This window comes from Oncorhynchus nerka, linkage group LG27 (assembly GCF_034236695.1).
Source record: "Oncorhynchus nerka isolate Pitt River linkage group LG27, Oner_Uvic_2.0, whole genome shotgun sequence".
Taxonomy (NCBI): domain Eukaryota; kingdom Metazoa; phylum Chordata; class Actinopteri; order Salmoniformes; family Salmonidae; genus Oncorhynchus; species Oncorhynchus nerka.
The window spans coordinates 87,815,787-87,835,478 of record NC_088422.1 but is presented as its reverse complement, the minus strand read 5'-3'; the positions used below and the strand labels follow the sequence as shown (position 1 = coordinate 87,835,478).

The window sequence follows — 19,692 nt, the reverse complement described above, 5'->3', positions numbered from 1 at the left end:
ATGTCTGAATCTAGTTGATGATCTCTGATGTACAGTACACTGTGTGTTTCTCACAGATGGTCCCGTGTCTGAATCTAGTTGATGATCTCTGATGTACAGTACACTGTGTGTTTCTCACAGATCGTCCCATGTCTGAATCTAGTTGATGATCTCTGATGTACAGTACACTGTGTTTCTCACAGATGGTCCCGTGTCTGAATCTAGTTGATGATCTCTGATGTACAGTACACTGTGTGTTTCTCACAGATGGTCCCATGTCTGAATCTAGTTGATGATCTCTGATGTACAGTACACTGTGTGTTTCTCACAGATCGTCCCATGTCTGAATCTAGTTGATGATCTCTGATGTACAGTACACTGTGTGTTTCTCACAGATGGTCCCATGTCTGAATCTAGTTGATGATCTCTGATGTATATTACACTGTGTGTTTCTCACAGATGGTCCCGTGTCTGAATCTAGTTGATGATCTCTGATGTACAGTACACTGTGTGTTTCTCACAGATGGTCCCGTGTCTGAATCTAGTTGATGATCTCTGATGTACAGTACACTGTGTGTTTCTCACAGATCGTCCCATGTCTGAATCTAGTTGATGATCTCTGATGTACAGTACACTGTGTGTTTCTCACAGATCGTCCCATGTCTGAATCTAGTTGATGATCTCTGATGTACAGTACACTGTGTGTTTCTCACAGATCGTCCCATGTCTGAATCTAGTTGATGATCTCTGATGTATATTACACTGTGTGTTTCTCACAGATGGTCCCGTGTCTGAATCTAGTTGATGATCTCTGATGTACAGTACACTGTGTGTTTCTCACAGATGGTCCCGTGTCTGAATCTAGTTGATGATCTCTGATGTATATTACACTGTGTGTTTCTCACAGATGGTCCCGTGTCTGAATCTAGTTGATGATCTCTGATGTACAGTACACTGTGTTTCTCACAGATGGTCCCGTGTCTGAATCTAGTTGATGATCTCTGATGTACAGTACACTGTGTGTTTCTCACAGATCGTCCCATGTCTGAATCTAGTTGATGATCTCTGATGTACAGTACACTGTGTGTTTCTCACAGATCGTCCCATGTCTGAATCTAGTTGATGATCTCTGATGTACAGTACACTGTGTGTTTCTCACAGATCGTCCCATGTCTGAATCTAGTTGATGATCTCTGATGTACAGTACACTGTGTGTTTCTCACAGATGGTCCCGTGTCTGAATCTAGTTGATGATCTCTGATGTATATTACACTGTGTGTTTCTCACAGATGGTCCCATGTCTGAATCTAGTTGATGATCTCTGATGTATATTACACTGTGTGTTTCTCACAGATGGTCCCGTGTCTGAATCTAGTTGATGATCTCTGATGTACAGTACACTGTGTGTTTCTCACAGATGGTCCCATGTCTGAATCTAGTTGATGATCTCTGATGTACAGTACACTGTGTGTTTCTCACAGATGGTCCCATGTCTGAATCTAGTTGATGATCTCTGATGTACAGTACACTGTGTGTTTCTCACAGATGGTCCCATGTCTGAATCTAGTTGATGATCTCTGATGTACAGTACACTGTGTGTTTCTCACAGATCGTCCCATGTGTCTGAATCTAGTTGATGATCTCTGATGTATATTACACTGTGTGTTTCTCACAGATGGTCCCGTGTCTGAATCTAGTTGATGATCTCTGATGTACAGTACACTGTGTGTTTCTCACAGATGGTCCCGTGTCTGAATCTAGTTGATGATCTCTGATGTATAGTTACACTGTGTGTTTCTCACAGATGGTCCCGTGTCTGAATCTAGTTGATGATCTCTGATGTACAGTACACTGTGTGTTTCTCACAGATCGTCCCATGTCTGAATCTAGTTGATGATCTCTGATGTATATTACACTGTGTGTTTCTCACAGATGGTCCCGTGTCTGAATCTAGTTGATGATCTCTGATGTACAGTACACTGTGTGTTTCTCACAGATGGTCCCGTGTCTGAATCTAGTTGATGATCTCTGATGTACAGTACACTGTGTGTTTCTCACAGATGGTCCCGTGTCTGAATCTAGTTGATGATCTCTGATGTACAGTACACTGTGTGTTTCTCACAGATGGTCCCGTGTCTGAATCTAGTTGATGATCTCTGATGTACAGTACACTGTGTGTTTCTCACAGATCGTCCCATGTCTGAATCTAGTTGATGATCTCTGATGTACAGTACACTGTGTGTTTCTCACAGATGGTCCCGTGTCTGAATCTAGTTGATGATCTCTGATGTACAGTACACTGTGTGTTTCTCACAGATGGTCCCGTGTCTGAATCTAGTTGATGATCTCTGATGTACAGTACACTGTGTGTTTCTCACAGATGGTCCCGTGTCTGAATCTAGTTGATGATCTCTGATGTATATTACACTGTGTGTTTCTCACAGATGGTCCCGTGTCTGAATCTAGTTGATGATCTCTGATGTATATTACACTGTGTGTTTCTCACAGATGGTCCCGTGTCTGAATCTAGTTGATGATCTCTGATGTACAGTACACTGTGTGTTTCTCACAGATCGTCCCATGTCTGAATATAGTTGATGATCTCTGATGTACAGTACACTGTGTGTTTCTCACAGATGGTCCCATGTCTGAATCTAGTTGATGATCTCTGATGTACAGTACACTGTGTGTTTCTCACAGATGTCCCGTGTCTGAATCTAGTTGATGATCTCTGATGTATATTACACTGTGTGTTTCTCACAGATGGTCCCATGTCTGAATCTAGTTGATGATCTCTGATGTACAGTACACTGTGTGTTTCTCACAGATGGTCCCGTGTCTGAATATAGTTGATGATCTCTGATGTACAGTACACTGTGTGTTTCTCACAGATGGTCCCGTGTCTGAATCTAGTTGATGATCTCTGATGTACAGTACACTGTGTGTTTCTCACAGATCGTCCCATGTCTGAATATAGTTGATGATCTCTGATGTACAGTACACTGTGTGTTTCTCACAGATGGTCCCGTGTCTGAATATAGTTGATGATCTCTGATGTACAGTACACTGTGTGTTTCTCACAGATGGTCCCGTGTCTGAATCTAGTTGATGATCTCTGATGTACAGTACACTGTGTGTTTCTCACAGATGGTCCCGTGTCTGAATCTAGTTGATGATCTCTGATGTACAGTACACTGTGTGTTTCTCACAGATCGTCCCATGTCTGAATCTAGTTGATGATCTCTGATGTACAGTACACTGTGTTTCTCACAGATGGTCCCGTGTCTGAATCTAGTTGATGATCTCTGATGTATAGACACTGTGTGTTTCTCACAGATGGTCCCGTGTCTGAATCTAGTTGATGATCTCTGATGTACAGTACACTGTGTGTTTCTCACAGATGGTCCCGTGTCTGAATCTAGTTGATGATCTCTGATGTATATTACACTGTGTGTTTCTCACAGATCGTCCCGTGTCTGAATCTAGTTGATGATCTCTGATGTACAGTACACTGTGTGTTTCTCACAGATGGTCCCGTCTGAATCTAGTTGATGATCTCTGATGTACAGTACACTGTGTGTTTCTCACAGATGGTCCCGTGTCTGAATCTAGTTGATGATCTCTGATGTATATTACACTGTGTGTTTCTCACAGATGGTCCCGTGTCTGAATCTAGTTGATGATCTCTGATGTACAGTACACTGTGTGTTTCTCACAGATGGTCCCATGTCTGAATCTAGTTGATGATCTCTGATGTATATTACACTGTGTGTTTCTCACAGATGGTCCCGTGTCTGAATCTAGTTGATGATCTCTGATGTACAGTACACTGTGTGTTTCTCACAGATCGTCCCATGTCTGAATCTAGTTGATGATCTCTGATGTACAGTACACTGTGTGTTTCTCACAGATGGTCCCGTGTCTGAATCTAGTTGATGATCTCTGATGTACAGTACACTGTGTGTTTCTCACAGATCGTCCCATGTCTGAATCTAGTTGATGATCTCTGATGTACAGTACACTGTGTGTTTCTCACAGATCGTCCCATGTCTGAATCTAGTTGATGATCTCTGATGTACAGTACACTGTGTGTTTCTCACAGATGGTCCCGTGTCTGAATCTAGTTGATGATCTCTGATGTATATTACACTGTGTGTTTCTCACAGATGGTCCCGTGTCTGAATCTAGTTGATGATCTCTGATGTACAGTACACTGTGTGTTTCTCACAGATGGTCCCGTGTCTGAATCTAGTTGATGATCTCTGATGTACACTGTGTGTTTCTCACAGATCGTCCCGTGTCTGAATCTAGTTGATGATCTCTGATGTACAGTACACTGTGTGTTTCTCACAGATGGTCCCATGTCTGAATCTAGTTGATGATCTCTGATGTACAGTACACTGTGTGTTTCTCACAGATGGTCCCATGTCTGAATCTAGTTGATGATCTCTGATGTACAGTACACTGTGTGTTTCTCACAGATGGTCAGATCGTGTCTGAATCTAGTTGATGATCTCTGATGTATAGTACACTGTGTGTTTCTCACAGATGGTCCCATGTCTGAATCTAGTTGATGATCTCTGATGTACAGTACACTGTGTGTTTCTCACAGATGGTCCCATGTCTGAATCTAGTTGATGATCTCTGATGTATATTACACTGTGTGTTTCTCACAGATGGTCCCGTGTCTGAATCTAGTTGATGATCTCTGATGTACAGTACACTGTGTGTTTCTCACAGATGGTCCCGTGTCTGAATCTAGTTGATGATCTCTGATGTACAGTACACTGTGTGTTTCTCACAGATCGTCCCATGTCTGAATCTAGTTGATGATCTCTGATGTACAGTACACTGTGTGTTTCTCACAGATCGTCCCGTGTCTGAATCTAGTTGATGATCTCTGATGTACAGTACACTGTGTGTTTCTCACAGATCATCCCGTGTCTGAATATAGTTGATGATCTCTGATGTATATTACACTGTGTTTCTCACAGATCGTCCCATGTCTGAATCTAGTTGATGATCTCTGATGTACAGTACACTGTGTGTTTCTCACAGATGGTCCCGTGTCTGAATCTAGTTGATGATCTCTGATGTATATTACACTGTGTGTTTCTCACAGATGGTCCCGTGTCTGAATCTAGTTGATGATCTCTGATGTACAGTACACTGTGTTTCTCACAGATGGTCCCATGTCTGAATCTAGTTGATGATCTCTGATGTATATTACACTGTGTGTTTCTCACAGATGGTCCCATGTCTGAATCTAGTTGATGATCTCTGATGTACAGTACACTGTGTGTTTCTCACAGATCGTCCCATGTCTGAATCTAGTTGATGATCTCTGATGTACAGTACACTGTGTGTTTCTCACAGATGGTCCCGTGTCTGAATCTAGTTGATGATCTCTGATGTACAGTACACTGTGTGTTTCTCACAGATGGTCCCGTGTCTGAATCTAGTTGATGATCTCTGATGTACAGTACACTGTGTGTTTCTCACAGATGGTCCCGTGTCTGAATCTAGTTGATGATCTCTGATGTATATTACACTGTGTGTTTCTCACAGATGGTCCCGTGTCTGAATCTAGTTGATGATCTCTGATGTATATTACACTGTGTTTCTCACAGATGGTCCCGTGTCTGAATCTAGTTGATGATCTCTGATGTACAGTACACTGTGTGTTTCTCACAGATGGTCCCGTGTCTGAATCTAGTTGATGATCTCTGATGTACAGTACACTGTGTGTTTCTCACAGATGTCCCGTGTCTGAATCTAGTTGATGATCTCTGATGTACAGTACACTGTGTGTTTCTCACAGATGTCCCATGTCTGAATCTAGTTGATGATCTCTGATGTACAGTACACTGTGTGTTTCTCACAGATGGTCCCGTGTCTGAATCTAGTTGATGATCTCTGATGTACAGTACACTGTGTGTTTCTCACAGATGGTCCCGTGTCTGAATCTAGTTGATGATCTCTGATGTACAGTACACTGTGTGTTTCTCACAGATGGTCCCGTGTCTGAATCTAGTTGATGATCTCTGATGTATATTACACTGTGTGTTTCTCACAGATCGTCCCATGTCTGAATCTAGTTGATGATCTCTGATGTACAGTACACTGTGTGTTTCTCACAGATCGTCCCATGTCTGAATCTAGTTGATGATCTCTGATGTACAGTACACTGTGTGTTTCTCACAGATCGTCCCATGTCTGAATCTAGTTGATGATCTCTGATGTACAGTACACTGTGTGTTTCTCACAGATCGTCCCATGTCTGAATCTAGTTGATGATCTCTGATGTACAGTACACTGTGTGTTTCTCACAGATGGTCCCGTGTCTGAATCTAGTTGATGATCTCTGATGTATATTACACTGTGTGTTTCTCACAGATGGTCCCGTGTCTGAATCTAGTTGATGATCTCTGATGTATATTACACTGTGTGTTTCTCACAGATGGTCCCATGTCTGAATCTAGTTGATGATCTCTGATGTACACTGTACACTGTGTGTTTGATCTCTGACAGATGGTCCCATGTCTGAATCTAGTTGATGATCTCTGATGTACAGTACACTGTGTGTTTCTCACAGATCGTCCCATGTCTGAATCTAGTTGATGATCTCTGATGTATAGTACACTGTGTGTTTCTCACAGATCGTCCCGTGTCTGAATCTAGTTGATGATCTCTGATGTACAGTACACTGTGTGTTTCTCACAGATGGTCCCGTGTCTGAATCTAGTTGATGATCTCTGATGTACAGTACACTGTGTGTTTCTCACAGATGGTCCCGTGTCTGAATCTAGTTGATGATCTCTGATGTACAGTACACTGTGTGTTTCTCACAGATGGTCCCATGTCTGAATCTAGTTGATGATCTCTGATGTACAGTACACTGTGTGATTCCCGTGTCTGAATCTAGTTGATGATCTCTGATGTACAGTACACTGTGTGTTTCTCACAGATGGTCCCATGTCTGAATCTAGTTGATGATCTCTGATGTACAGTACACTGTGTGTTTCTCACAGATCTCTGTCCCTCACAGATGTCTGAATCTAGTTGATGATCTCTGATGTACAGTACACTGTGTGTTTCTCACAGATGGTCCCGTGTCTGAATCTAGTTGATGATCTCTGATGTACAGTACACTGTGTGTTTCTCACAGATGGTCCCGTGTCTGAATCTAGTTGATGATCTCTGATGTACAGTACACTGTGTGTTTCTCACAGATGGTCCCGTGTCTGAATATAGTTGATGATCTCTGATGTATATTACACTGTGTGTTTCTCACAGATCGTCCCATGTCTGAATCTAGTTGATGATCTCTGATGTACAGTACACTGTGTGTTTCTCACAGATCGTCCCATGTCTGAATCTAGTTGATGATCTCTGATGTATATTACACTGTGTGTTTCTCACAGATGGTCCCGTGTCTGAATCTAGTTGATGATCTCTGATGTACAGTACACTGTGTGTTTCTCACAGATGGTCCCATGTCTGAATCTAGTTGATGATCTCTGATGTACAGTACACTGTGTGTTTCTCACAGATGGTCCCGTGTCTGAATCTAGTTGATGATCTCTGATGTACAGTACACTGTGTGTTTCTCACAGATCGTCCCATGTCTGAATCTAGTTGATGATCTCTGATGTACAGTACACTGTGTGTTTCTCACAGATGGTCCCGTGTCTGAATCTAGTTGATGATCTCTGATGTATATTACACTGTGTGTTTCTCACAGATGGTCCCGTGTCTGAATCTAGTTGATGATCTCTGATGTACAGTACACTGTGTTTCTCACAGATGGTCCCGTGTCTGAATCTAGTTGATGATCTCTGATGTACAGTACACTGTGTGTTTCTCACAGATCGTCCCGTGTCTGAATCTAGTTGATGATCTCTGATGTACAGTACACTGTGTGTTTCTCACAGATCGTCCCATGTCTGAATCTAGTTGATGATCTCTGATGTACAGTACACTGTGTGTTTCTCACAGATGGTCCCATGTCTGAATCTAGTTGATGATCTCTGATGTACAGTACACTGTGTGTTTCTCACAGATGGTCCCGTGTCTGAATCTAGTTGATGATCTCTGATGTACAGTACACTGTGTGTTTCTCACAGATGGTCCCGTGTCTGAATCTAGTTGATGATCTCTGATGTATATTACACTGTGTGTTTCTCACAGATCGTCCCGTGTCTGAATCTAGTTGATGATCTCTGATGTATAGTACACTGTGTTTCTCACAGATGGTCCCGTGTCTGAATCTAGTTGATGATCTCTGATGTATATTACACTGTGTGTTTCTCACAGATCGTCCCGTGTCTGAATCTAGTTGATGATCTCTGATGTACAGTACACTGTGTGTTTCTCACAGATCGTCCCATGTCTGAATCTAGTTGATGATCTCTGATGTACAGTACACTGTGTGTTTCTCACAGATCGTCCCATGTCTGAATCTAGTTGATGATCTCTGATGTACAGTACACTGTGTGTTTCTCACAGATCGTCCCGTGTCTGAATCTAGTTGATGATCTCTGATGTATATTACACTGTGTGTTTCTCACAGATGGTCCCGTGTCTGAATCTAGTTGATGATCTCTGATGTATATTACACTGTGTGTTTCTCACAGATCGTCCCGTGTCTGAATCTAGTTGATGATCTCTGATGTACAGTACACTGTGTGTTTCTCACAGATCGTCCCATGTCTGAATCTAGTTGATGATCTCTGATGTACAGTACACTGTGTGTTTCTCACAGATGGTCCCATGTCTGAATCTAGTTGATGATCTCTGATGTATATTACACTGTGTGTTTCTCACAGATGGTCCCGTGTCTGAATCTAGTTGATGATCTCTGATGTACAGTACACTGTGTGTTTCTCACAGATGGTCCCGTGTCTGAATCTAGTTGATGATCTCTGATGTATATTACACTGTGTGTTTCTCACAGATCGTCCCGTGTCTGAATCTAGTTGATGATCTCTGATGTACAGTACACTGTGTGTTTCTCACAGATGGTCCCGTGTCTGAATCTAGTTGATGATCTCTGATGTATATTACACTGTGTGTTTCTCACAGATGGTCCCGTGTCTGAATCTAGTTGATGATCTCTGATGTACAGTACACTGTGTGTTTCTCACAGATGGTCCCGTGTCTGAATCTAGTTGATGATCTCTGATGTATAGTACACTGTGTGTTTCTCACAGATGGTCCCGTGTCTGAATCTAGTTGATGATCTCTGATGTATATTACACTGTGTGTTTCTCACAGATGGTCCCGTGTCTGAATCTAGTTGATGATCTCTGATGTATAGTACACTGTGTGTTTCTCACAGATGGTCCCGTGTCTGAATCTAGTTGATGATCTCTGATGTATATTACACTGTGTTTCTCACAGATGGTCCCGTGTCTGAATCTAGTTGATGATCTCTGATGTATATTACACTGTGTGTTTCTCACAGATCGTCCCATGTCTGAATCTAGTTGATGATCTCTGATGTATATTACACTGTGTTTCTCACAGATCGTCCCATGTCTGAATCTAGTTGATGATCTCTGATGTATATTACACTGTGTGTTTCTCACAGATGGTCCCGTGTCTGAATCTAGTTGATGATCTCTGATGTATATTACACTGTGTGTTTCTCACAGATGGTCCCGTGTCTGAATCTAGTTGATGATCTCTGATGTATATTACACTGTGTGTTTCTCACAGATCGTCCCGTGTCTGAATCTAGTTGATGATCTCTGATGTACAGTACACTGTGTGTTTCTCACAGATCGTCCCGTGTCTGAATCTAGTTGATGATCTCTGATGTACAGTACACTGTGTGTTTCTCACAGATGGTCCCGTGTCTGAATCTAGTTGATGATCTCTGATGTATATTACACTGTGTGTTTCTCACAGATGGTCCCGTGTCTGAATCTAGTTGATGATCTCTGATGTATAGTACACTGTGTGTTTCTCACAGATGGTCCCGTGTCTGAATCTAGTTGATGATCTCTGATGTATATTACACTGTGTTTCTCACAGATGGTCCCGTGTCTGAATCTAGTTGATGATCTCTGATGTACAGTACACTGTGTGTTTCTCACAGATGGTCCCATGTCTGAATCTAGTTGATGATCTCTGATGTATATTACACTGTGTGTTTCTCACAGATGGTCCCGTGTCTGAATCTAGTTGATGATCTCTGATGTACAGTACACTGTGTTTCTCACAGATGGTCCCGTGTCTGAATCTAGTTGATGATCTCTGATGTACAGTACACTGTGTGTTTCTCTTCAGATGTGGCAGCACCCCACTGGACCACATCTCTCTCAACCGACTGTCCAACATGAGGAAGAGATACAGGTGAGACACTTTAATATTCCTACCTTTCTTCTTTACTAGATGTTCTTCTCCCCTGTCTCAATATGGCCTTAGAAATAAACAAGTTACCAGTGATTTAACTCTTCAGAGATGACATCATTAGAATGTTTTTATGTAGAAGGCCATAATGCAACGGCTCCCATTTTACTTTTGGAACTACATTGTCCAGCAGACAAATGAAAACTATGGCCTGCGCTCACATGACTGTGTTTTGTTGATTGTGCCTAAGGTCCGTACAGAGCTAGGGAAAAGCTTTCCAGTTCTCTGCACCTTTCTCTTGGAACAAGCTTCAGGGCCTGAAATGACAGGAGCGGGTCCCTTTTTAAATGAGTTTAAAGCTAGGTTGAACACTATGATGGACAATTAAGTTGCACCACACTTTCCCAAACCATCTTGCTATAGTGTTTTATGTTGTAAATGTGTCTGCAACTCTGTGTGCTGCTATTTTGGCCAGGTCTTGAACAAATCTAAATGAGACTAACCTCGTCAAATTAACATCAAACATTTTTCTAAAGCCCTTTTTATTTGAGCAGTTGTCACAGTGCTTTACAGATACCCAGCCTGAAACCCCACAGAGCAAGCAGTGTAGATGTAGACGTACAGTGGCTAGGAACATCTCCCTAGAAAGGCAGGAACCTAGGAAGAAACCTAGTGAGGAACCAGGCTAGCAGATAAATCTTCTCCCTCTTCTTCTCCTCCTCTCTCTACCTCTTCTCTCCTCCTCCCATCTCCCTTCATCTTGTTTGTTTGTGTGTACGTTTTTGTTTGCATGTACAACTTTATGTGTGTAGGGTTTTTTCTGCCATTGAAATCCTTGGTTGGCCGCATAAGAATTGTTATGGTCCAAACATTGTATATAACAAAAGTGTACAAAACATTAGAAACACCTTCCTAATATTGAGTTATACCCCCTTTTGCCCCCAGAACAGCCTCAATTCGTCGGGGCATGGTGTCAAGTGTTCCTCAGGGAAGCTGGCACAGGTTTACTCCAATGATTCCCACAGTTGTCAAGTTGGCTGGAAGTTCTTTGGGTGGTGGACCATTCTTGATACACAGGAAACTGTTGAGTGTGAAAAACCCAGCAGCATTGCAGTTCTTGACACATTCAAACCGGTGCGCCTGGCACCTACTACAATACCCCGTTCCAAGGCACTTAAATATTTTGTCTTGCCCATTCACCCTCTGAATGGCACACATACACTATCCATGTCTCAAGGTTTAAAAATCCTTCTTTATCCTGTCTCCTCCCCTTCATATCTTTGTCCTGTCTCCTCCCCTTCATCTACACTGACTGAAGTGTAGTGACATCAATAAGGATCATATCTTTGTCCTGTCTCCTCCCCTTCATCTACACTGACTGAAGTGTAGTGACATCAATAAGGGATCATATCTTTATCCTGTCTCCTCCCCTTCATCTACACTGACTGAAGTGTAGTGACATCAATAAGGGATCATATCTTTATCCTGTCTCCTCCCCTTCATCTACACTGACTGAAGTGTAGTGACATCAATAAGGATCATATCTTTGTCCTGTCTCCTCCCCTTCATCTACACTGACTGAAGTGTAGTGACATCAATAAGGGATCATATCTTTCACCTGGATTAACCTGGTCAGTCTGTCATGGAAAGAGCTGGTGTATATTTTTTAATAATATCATCTTTGACAACTAATAATCACCTAAATAAAAGCTAGACAGTCAGGGAGAGTTGAACATTCCACAATGAATTTAGCAGTGTTGATTTTGTTATTATGTTTGAGCGAAACATTTCTCTCAGCTTAATGGCAGAATATGTAGAATCAGAGGAAATTAGCTTGAAAACCGCAACATTTCTCTCTCAGCTTCATGGAAAAATGTATAGAATTATAGAATTGCAGGAAATTGTCTTAAAAAAAACATTTTTCATGCACACCTGCCACGCCCACAACCTAAAAGCCCATTATTGATCCATTAAAAACCCTGGTGTGTGTTGTTCAATGTGTGTGTTGTTAAATGTGTGTGTAATCTGATTGTTTCTAGGAACGGTCTGGGACCCTCGAAGGAGGGAGAGGATCAGTACTCTGTGGTGCACTGTACCGGCTACATCAAAGCATGGCCCCCAGCAGGTATCTACTGACCATACACAACCTTTTATCCCCCTAACAAGGTCAGCTAATAGATTTGTTGATGCTAGCAGTGTGTGGGTCTTCCATTCAAAACATTGACAACAGTGGTGGTAGTAGAACACACACACACAAACACCATACACACATACACATTCACACACACACAAACAGCATACACACATACACACAAACACCATACACACATACACATTCACACACACACAAACAGCATACACACATACACATTCACACACACACAAACAGCATACACACATACACATTCACACACACACAAACACCATACACACATACACATTCACACACACACAAACACCATACATACATACACATTCACACAAACACCATACACACATACACACACACACACCATTCACACACACACAAACACCATACACACATACACATTCACACACACACCATACATGTTTTAAACATTATATTCCATACATCCCTCAGGTTCAATGAAATGGTGTGATCGTGAGGTCTGGGATGTTTCTTTAGTCACACACACACACACACACACACACACACACACACACACACACACACACACACACACTGACAGAGGTGACGTGGCATCCAGGATGGATGGGGGACAGAGATCACACATGACCTCGGATGCACTCGTTGACACACACACTCCAAATCTTTCAAGTGTTTACAGAGTCACGCAACCCCCCGGCCTGGAATTCTGTCTGCAATTCCCATGAGTGTTTTGGGATTCAGAACCAGGTGTCTAGATGGGGGGGGGGGGTTGAGCAACTTTCAGCATCACAGTATGAAATGTATGCTTTGAGGCTGTACTGAATGATTCCCAGAATCCCCGATCACACGGACATGCCACATGTGTGGAAATCGTTGACACATGTTTAACTTCCTGGGACATAAATAGACCAGTGGAATGTTCTGGACTGTTAGTCTATCGCTCGTCCACTATCAGTCTTAAGGTACTAAATCGGGCGCATCACCCGCGTGTGCACACACACTTAGACCCTCCATCCTTCTGGGTTCTGAAAACAGCTCAGGAACTGGTAGAATGTAGCTCATGTCTCATGTCGGTACTTCTGGGTCCATGTTCAGAAAGCATCTCAGATTAGGAGTGCTGATCTAGGATCAGGTCCCCCCTGTCCATGTAAAAGGCAATCCTAGATGAGCACTCCTTCTCTGAGTGTCTTTCTGAACAAAGGCCCTGGGGAGACTAAAGTGGACGGAGGTCAGGGAGTAGGATGGATGGTATGGCTGGGATGGAACATCAAAATGATAGTTGTGTATATTATTGAATCTAGACGGATGTGTCCCAATTGGCACCTTATTCACATATGGCTCTGATCAAAAGTAGTGCACTATACAGGGAATATAGTGCCATTTGGTCTTGCATTGACGTGGCTGGATAGTTGGTTGACTATGCAAGTAAAAGTCCTCAACACACTCCTCTCCCCTCCTACTGGAGAGGAGATGAGAGGAGATGAGATGAGATGAGATGAGATGAGAGGAGATGAGATGAGATGAGATGAGAGGAGAGGAGAGGAGAGACCTGTGAACAGTCTTCATTATGACTAATAGGTGTTTTTGTGTTGTCAAGGAAACAACAAAGGAATTCATTACTGTGGGAAACTGATATCAACATTTAAATCAAGGAAAACTTAAACTCTCTCTTGCTCATTCTCTTTCCTCCTTCTCTCCCTCCTTCCCTTTGTGATGTATATGAATATTGATACTGGCAGTTAGAGTTTTTGGATATTTGTTCCGAATGATTTGCAGAGATTCGTAGAGACTGTGTGGGTGTGTGTTTGTGTGATTTATCTGCTTGTGTCACAGCTGTTCTGGATAAAGCAGCTTGTACAGCACACTGGTACGGTACTAGACTACACAGTGTCACACTGGAAATATACACCACACTGGTACGGTACTAGACTACACAGTGTCATGCTGGAAATATACACCACACTGGTACGGTACTAGACTACACAGTGTCATGCTGTAAATCACCTCAACAACACAAAGTTCACATCTGAAATCACACATTTGCACTTTATTAGAAAGCTGCCATCTTGATATCTCTCTCTCTTGTATTTAATATCTTTCTCTCGTTTCTCTCCTTCTTTCTCTCTATGTCAGGTATGACCATACCAGAAGAAGACACAGAGGCAGGACAGACCAGTAAATACTGCCTTGTAGCCATCGGAAGACTGCAGGTACCATCGTGTGTGTGTGTGTGTGTGTGTGTGTGTGTGTGTGTGTGTGTGTGTGTGTGTGTGTGTGTGTGTGTGTGTGTGTGTGTGTGTGTGTGTGTACGCTCTGGTTGGGTCGGTGCATGAGAAGGTGTGACCTGAGAGCACGGGGTTGTCAGGGAGCATCAGTATAGGAGGATTACAGTAATGGAGCAGACAGGTGGAACGAGCACTGAAGACCTCTTCCCATCCTCCCATAACCCCCCCCAATACCTCAACCAGTTCAACCCTTATTCCTATGTCCAACATCTACTATCTCCTACCTTAACCTTCTTAGCTCCCAGACTAAGAATAAGACATGAAAACAATTGTCAAATTGCAGGACATTAGCTTTGTAACTGCCTGGCAATTCTCTACCCCTTTTAAAATGTGTAGAATTAGCATTTTAAAGGGTGCTTACATGTGCTTAAGACACACCAGACATGTACAGTATCTGGCTAATTGGTCGAAACAGTTAATATTTTCTGTTAAGTTTTGATAAAACCTTTTCTACTGTATCTCAAACGCTGCCAATTTAACCACTTAGGTCAGTTTTCAGGACCAATTAACCACTTGGGACAGTTTCCAGGACATTGTAATCCAGATTTCGTCTCTCCTTGCTTTTGGACAAAACTTTTGAGACACAACTGAAGTCTTTATGAGACCACATCAAATGCTACAACAAATATCATGTTTATATAATCTGATGACATTAGGAAGAAACAGGCCTTTGGTGTCGTGAACGTTAGCTAGTGGGGGAACACAACACAGGATCATTTTAAGATGCATTAAACACGTTCCTGGAAAAGTGCCCCGTATTCATACAGCTTCTCAGAGTAGGAGTGCTATCTAGAAGTGCTATCTAGGATCAGTTTAGTCTTTTAGATCTTGATGAATTAGATTAAATGGACGGGTTGGACCTGATCCTAGATCAGCACTCCCACTATGAGACGCTTGAATTAGAGTCCTCAAATATAACCTTCCTGGTGCTCCCATCCTCCTGCTTTTTACCTTCTTCTTCACAGTGCCACCTTTAATCTCTCTCACATACAGTGGGGCAAAAAAGTATTTAGTCAGCCACCAATTGTGCAAGTTCTCCCAATTAAAAAGATGAGAGAGGCCTGTAATTTTCATCATAGGTACACTTCAACTATGACAGACAAAATGAGAAAAAAAATCCAGAAAATCACATTGTAGGATTTTTTATGAATTTATTTGCAAATTATGGTGGAAAATAAGTATTTGGTCAATAACAAAAGTTTATCTCAATACTTTGTTATATACCTTTTGTTGGCAATGACAGAGGTCAAACGTTTTCTGTAAATCTTCACAAGGTTTTCACACACTGTTGCTGGTATTTTGGCCCATTCCTCTATGCAGATCTCCTCTAGAGCAGTGATGTTTTGGGGCTGTTGCTGGGCAACACGGACTTTCAACTCCCTCCAAATATGTTCTATGGGGTTGAGATCTGGAGACTGGCTAGGCCACTCCAGGACCTTGAAATGCTTCTTACGAAGCCACTCCTTCGTTGCCCAGGCGGTGTGTTTGGGATCATTGTCATGCTGAAAGACCCAGCCACGTTTCATCTTCAATGCCCTTGCTGATGGAAGGAGATTTTCACTCAAAATCTCACGATACATGTCCCCATTCATTCTTTCCTTTACACGGATCAGTCGTCCTGGTCCCTTTGCAGAAAAACAGCCCCAAAGCATGATGTTTCCACCCCCATGCTTCACAGTAGGTATGGTGTTCTTTGGATGCAACTCAGCATTCTTTGTCCTCCAAACACGACGAGTTTAGTTTTTACCAAAAAGTTATATTTTGGTTTCATCTGACCATATGACATTCTCCCAATCTTCTTCTGGATCATCCAAATGCTCTCTAGCAAAATTCAGACGGGCCTGGACATGTACTGGCTTAAGCAGGGGGACACGTCTGGCACTGCAGGATTTGAGTCCCTGGCGGCGTAGTGTGTTACTGATGGTAGGCTTTGTTACTTTGGTCCCAGCTCTCTGCAGGTCATTCACTAGGTCCCCCCGTTTGGTTCTGGGATTTTTGCTTGTGATCATTTTGACCCCACGGGGTGAGATCTTGCATGGAGCCCCAGATCGAGGGAGATTATCAGTGGTCTTGTATGTCTTCCATTTCCTAATAATTGCTCCCACAGTTGATTTCTTCAAACCAAGCTGCTTACCTATTGCAGATTCAGTCTTCCCAGCCTGGTGCAGGTCTACAATTTTGTTTCTGGTGTCCTTTGACAGCTCTTTGGTCTTGGCCATAGTGGAGTTTGGACTGTGACTGTTTGAGGTTGTGGACAGGTGTCTTTTATATTGATAACAAGTTCAAACAGGTGCCATTAATACAGGTAACGAGTGGACGACAGAAGAGCCTCTTAAAGAAGAAGTTACAGGTCTGTGAGAGCCAGAAATCTTGCTTGTTTGTAGGTGACCAAATACTTATTTTCCACCATAATTTGCAAATAAATTCATTAAAAATCCTACAATTTGGATTTTTATTTCTCATTTTGTCTGTCATAATTGAAGTGTACCTATGATGAAAATTACAGGCCTCTCTCATCTTTTTAAGTGGGAGAACTTGCACAATTGGTGGCTGACTAAATACTTTTTTGCCCCACTGTATATCTAACTCCGGTCCCTTCATCCTTTAATCTCACTCACATATATCTAACTCTCTGGTCCCTCCATCCTTTAATCTCTCTCACATATATCTAACTCTCTGGTCCCTCCATCCTTTAATCTCTCTCACATATATCTAACTAACTCTCTGGTCCCTTCATCCTTTAATCTCTCTCACATATATCTAACTCTCTGGTCCCTTCATCCTTTAATCTCTCTCACATATATCTAACTCTCTGGTCCCTCCATCCTTTAATCTCTCTCACATATATCTAACTCTCCGGTCCCATCATCCTTTAATCTCTCTCACATATATCTAAATCTCCGGTCCCTTCATCCTTTAATCTCTCTCACATATATCTAACTAACCCCTCTCATCTCCTAGGTGACCAGTTCTCCCGTTTCCATGGATATGAACGGCCTGACGGTTCCCACGGAGTTCCTGTCGCGCCACAACTCCGACGGCATCATCACTTTCGTGGACCCGCGGTGCATCAACGTGATTGGATACCAGCCTCAGGTTGGTTCCTCCCCCTACTTATCACAATCAGGGTCGCATTTAGTAGGGCACGATGATGCGAAACATTTTTAAAAATTGGAACAATTGTAACAGCCTGTGATGCCACTCGTCAGAGTTCACAATAGAACCCCTGTGGTGAACTGGAGCCACAAATTCCATGCCCACTCATCACAATAGAACCCCTGTGGTGAACTGGAGCCACTAATTCCATGCCCACTCATCACAATAGAACCCCTGTGGTGAACTGGAGCCGCTAATTCCATGCCCACTCATCACAATAGAACCCCTGTGGTGAACTGGAGCCACTAATTCCATGCCCACTCATCACAATAGAACCCCTGTGGTGAACTGGAGCCACTAATTCCATGCCCACTCATCACAATAGAACCCCTGAACTGGAGCCACTAATTCCATGCCCACTCATCACAATAGAACCCCTGTGGTGAACTGGAGCCACTAATTCCATGCCCACTCATCACAATAGAACCCCTGTGGTGAACTGGAGCCGCTAATTCCATGCCCACTCATCACAATAGAACCCCTGTGGTGAACTGGAGCCGCTAATTCCATGCCCACTCATCACAATAGAACCCCTGTGGTGAACTGGAGCCAACCCCTGTGGTGAACTGGAGCCCAATTCCATGCCCACTCATCACAATAGAACCCCTGTGGTGAACTGGAGCCACTAATTCCATGCCCACTCATCACAATAGAACCCCTGTGGTGAACTGGAGCCACTAATTCCATGCCCACTCATCACAATAGAACCCCTGTGGTGAACTGGAGCCACTAATTCCATGCCCACTCATCACAATAGAACCCCTGTGGTGAACTGGAGCCACTAATTCCATGCCCACTCATCACAATAGAACCCTGTGGTGAACTGGAGCCACTAATTCCATGCCCACTCATCACAATAGAACCCCTGTGGTGAACTGGAGCCACTAATTCCATGCCCACTCATCACAATAGAACCCCTGCCCACTGGTGAACTGGAGCCACTAATTCCATGCCCACTCATCACAATAGAACCCCTGTGGTGAACTGGAGCCACTGCCCACTCATCACAATAGAACCCCTGTGGTGAACTGGAGCCACTGGTGAACTGGAACTGCCACTAATTCCATGCCCACTCATCACAATAGAACCCTGTGGTGAACTGGAGCCACTAATTCCATGCCCACTCATCACAATAGAACCCCTGTGGTGAACTGGAGCCATAATTCCATGCCCACTCATCACAATAGAACCCCTGTGGTGAACTGGAGCCACTAATTCCATGCCCACTCATCACAATAGAACCCCTGTGGTGAACTGGAGCCACTAATTCCATGCCCACTCATCACAATAGAACCCCTGTGGTGAACTGGAGCCACTAATTCCATGCCCACTCATCACAATAGAACCCTGTGGTGAACTGGAGCCACTAATTCCATGCCCACTCATCACAATAGAACCCCTGTGGTGAACTGGAGCCACTAATTCCATGCCCACTCATCACAATAGAACCCCTGTGGTGAACTGGAGCCACTAATTCCATGCCCACTCATCACAATAGAACCCCTGTGGTGAACTGGAGCCACTAATTCCATGCCCACTCATCACAATAGAACCCCTGTGGTGAACTGGAGCCACTAATTCCATGCCCACTCATCACAAATGTTGAGATAATGTTGCAAAACAACCTGTTTACCTGAAACGGTCTGCGAGGTCACATCAAAGCATTCTGTTATTTTATCAAGAGGAACACATCTGTGGTCAGTAGAGATGTAACCTGTTAGTAGGTTTCCTACCCCCCTTGATGAAATGGAGCAGCTTGTTTGATGCCATGTCACAGACTGTTAA

General features: G+C 43.0%; 1 protein-coding gene across 6 annotated transcripts in view; it reads left to right on the top strand.

The window, feature by feature from the left end:
- Nucleotides 1–17,936, top strand: part of arnt2 (aryl-hydrocarbon receptor nuclear translocator 2) — a 71,375-nt gene extending 53,439 nt beyond the window's left edge. For all 6 annotated transcript variants that reach the window (XM_065012229.1, XM_065012226.1, XM_065012225.1 and 3 more), the window contains 4 exons: nucleotides 10,273–10,338; nucleotides 12,375–12,460; nucleotides 14,600–14,676; nucleotides 17,713–17,936. In XM_065012229.1, the coding sequence (XP_064868301.1) occupies nucleotides 10,273–10,338; nucleotides 12,375–12,460; nucleotides 14,600–14,676; nucleotides 17,713–17,919 (436 nt within the window). In that variant the 3' untranslated portion in view covers nucleotides 17,920–17,936. The remainder of the gene's footprint in view (nucleotides 1–10,272; nucleotides 10,339–12,374; nucleotides 12,461–14,599; nucleotides 14,677–17,712) is intronic.
- The last annotated feature ends 1,756 nt before the right edge of the window (nucleotides 17,937–19,692 follow it).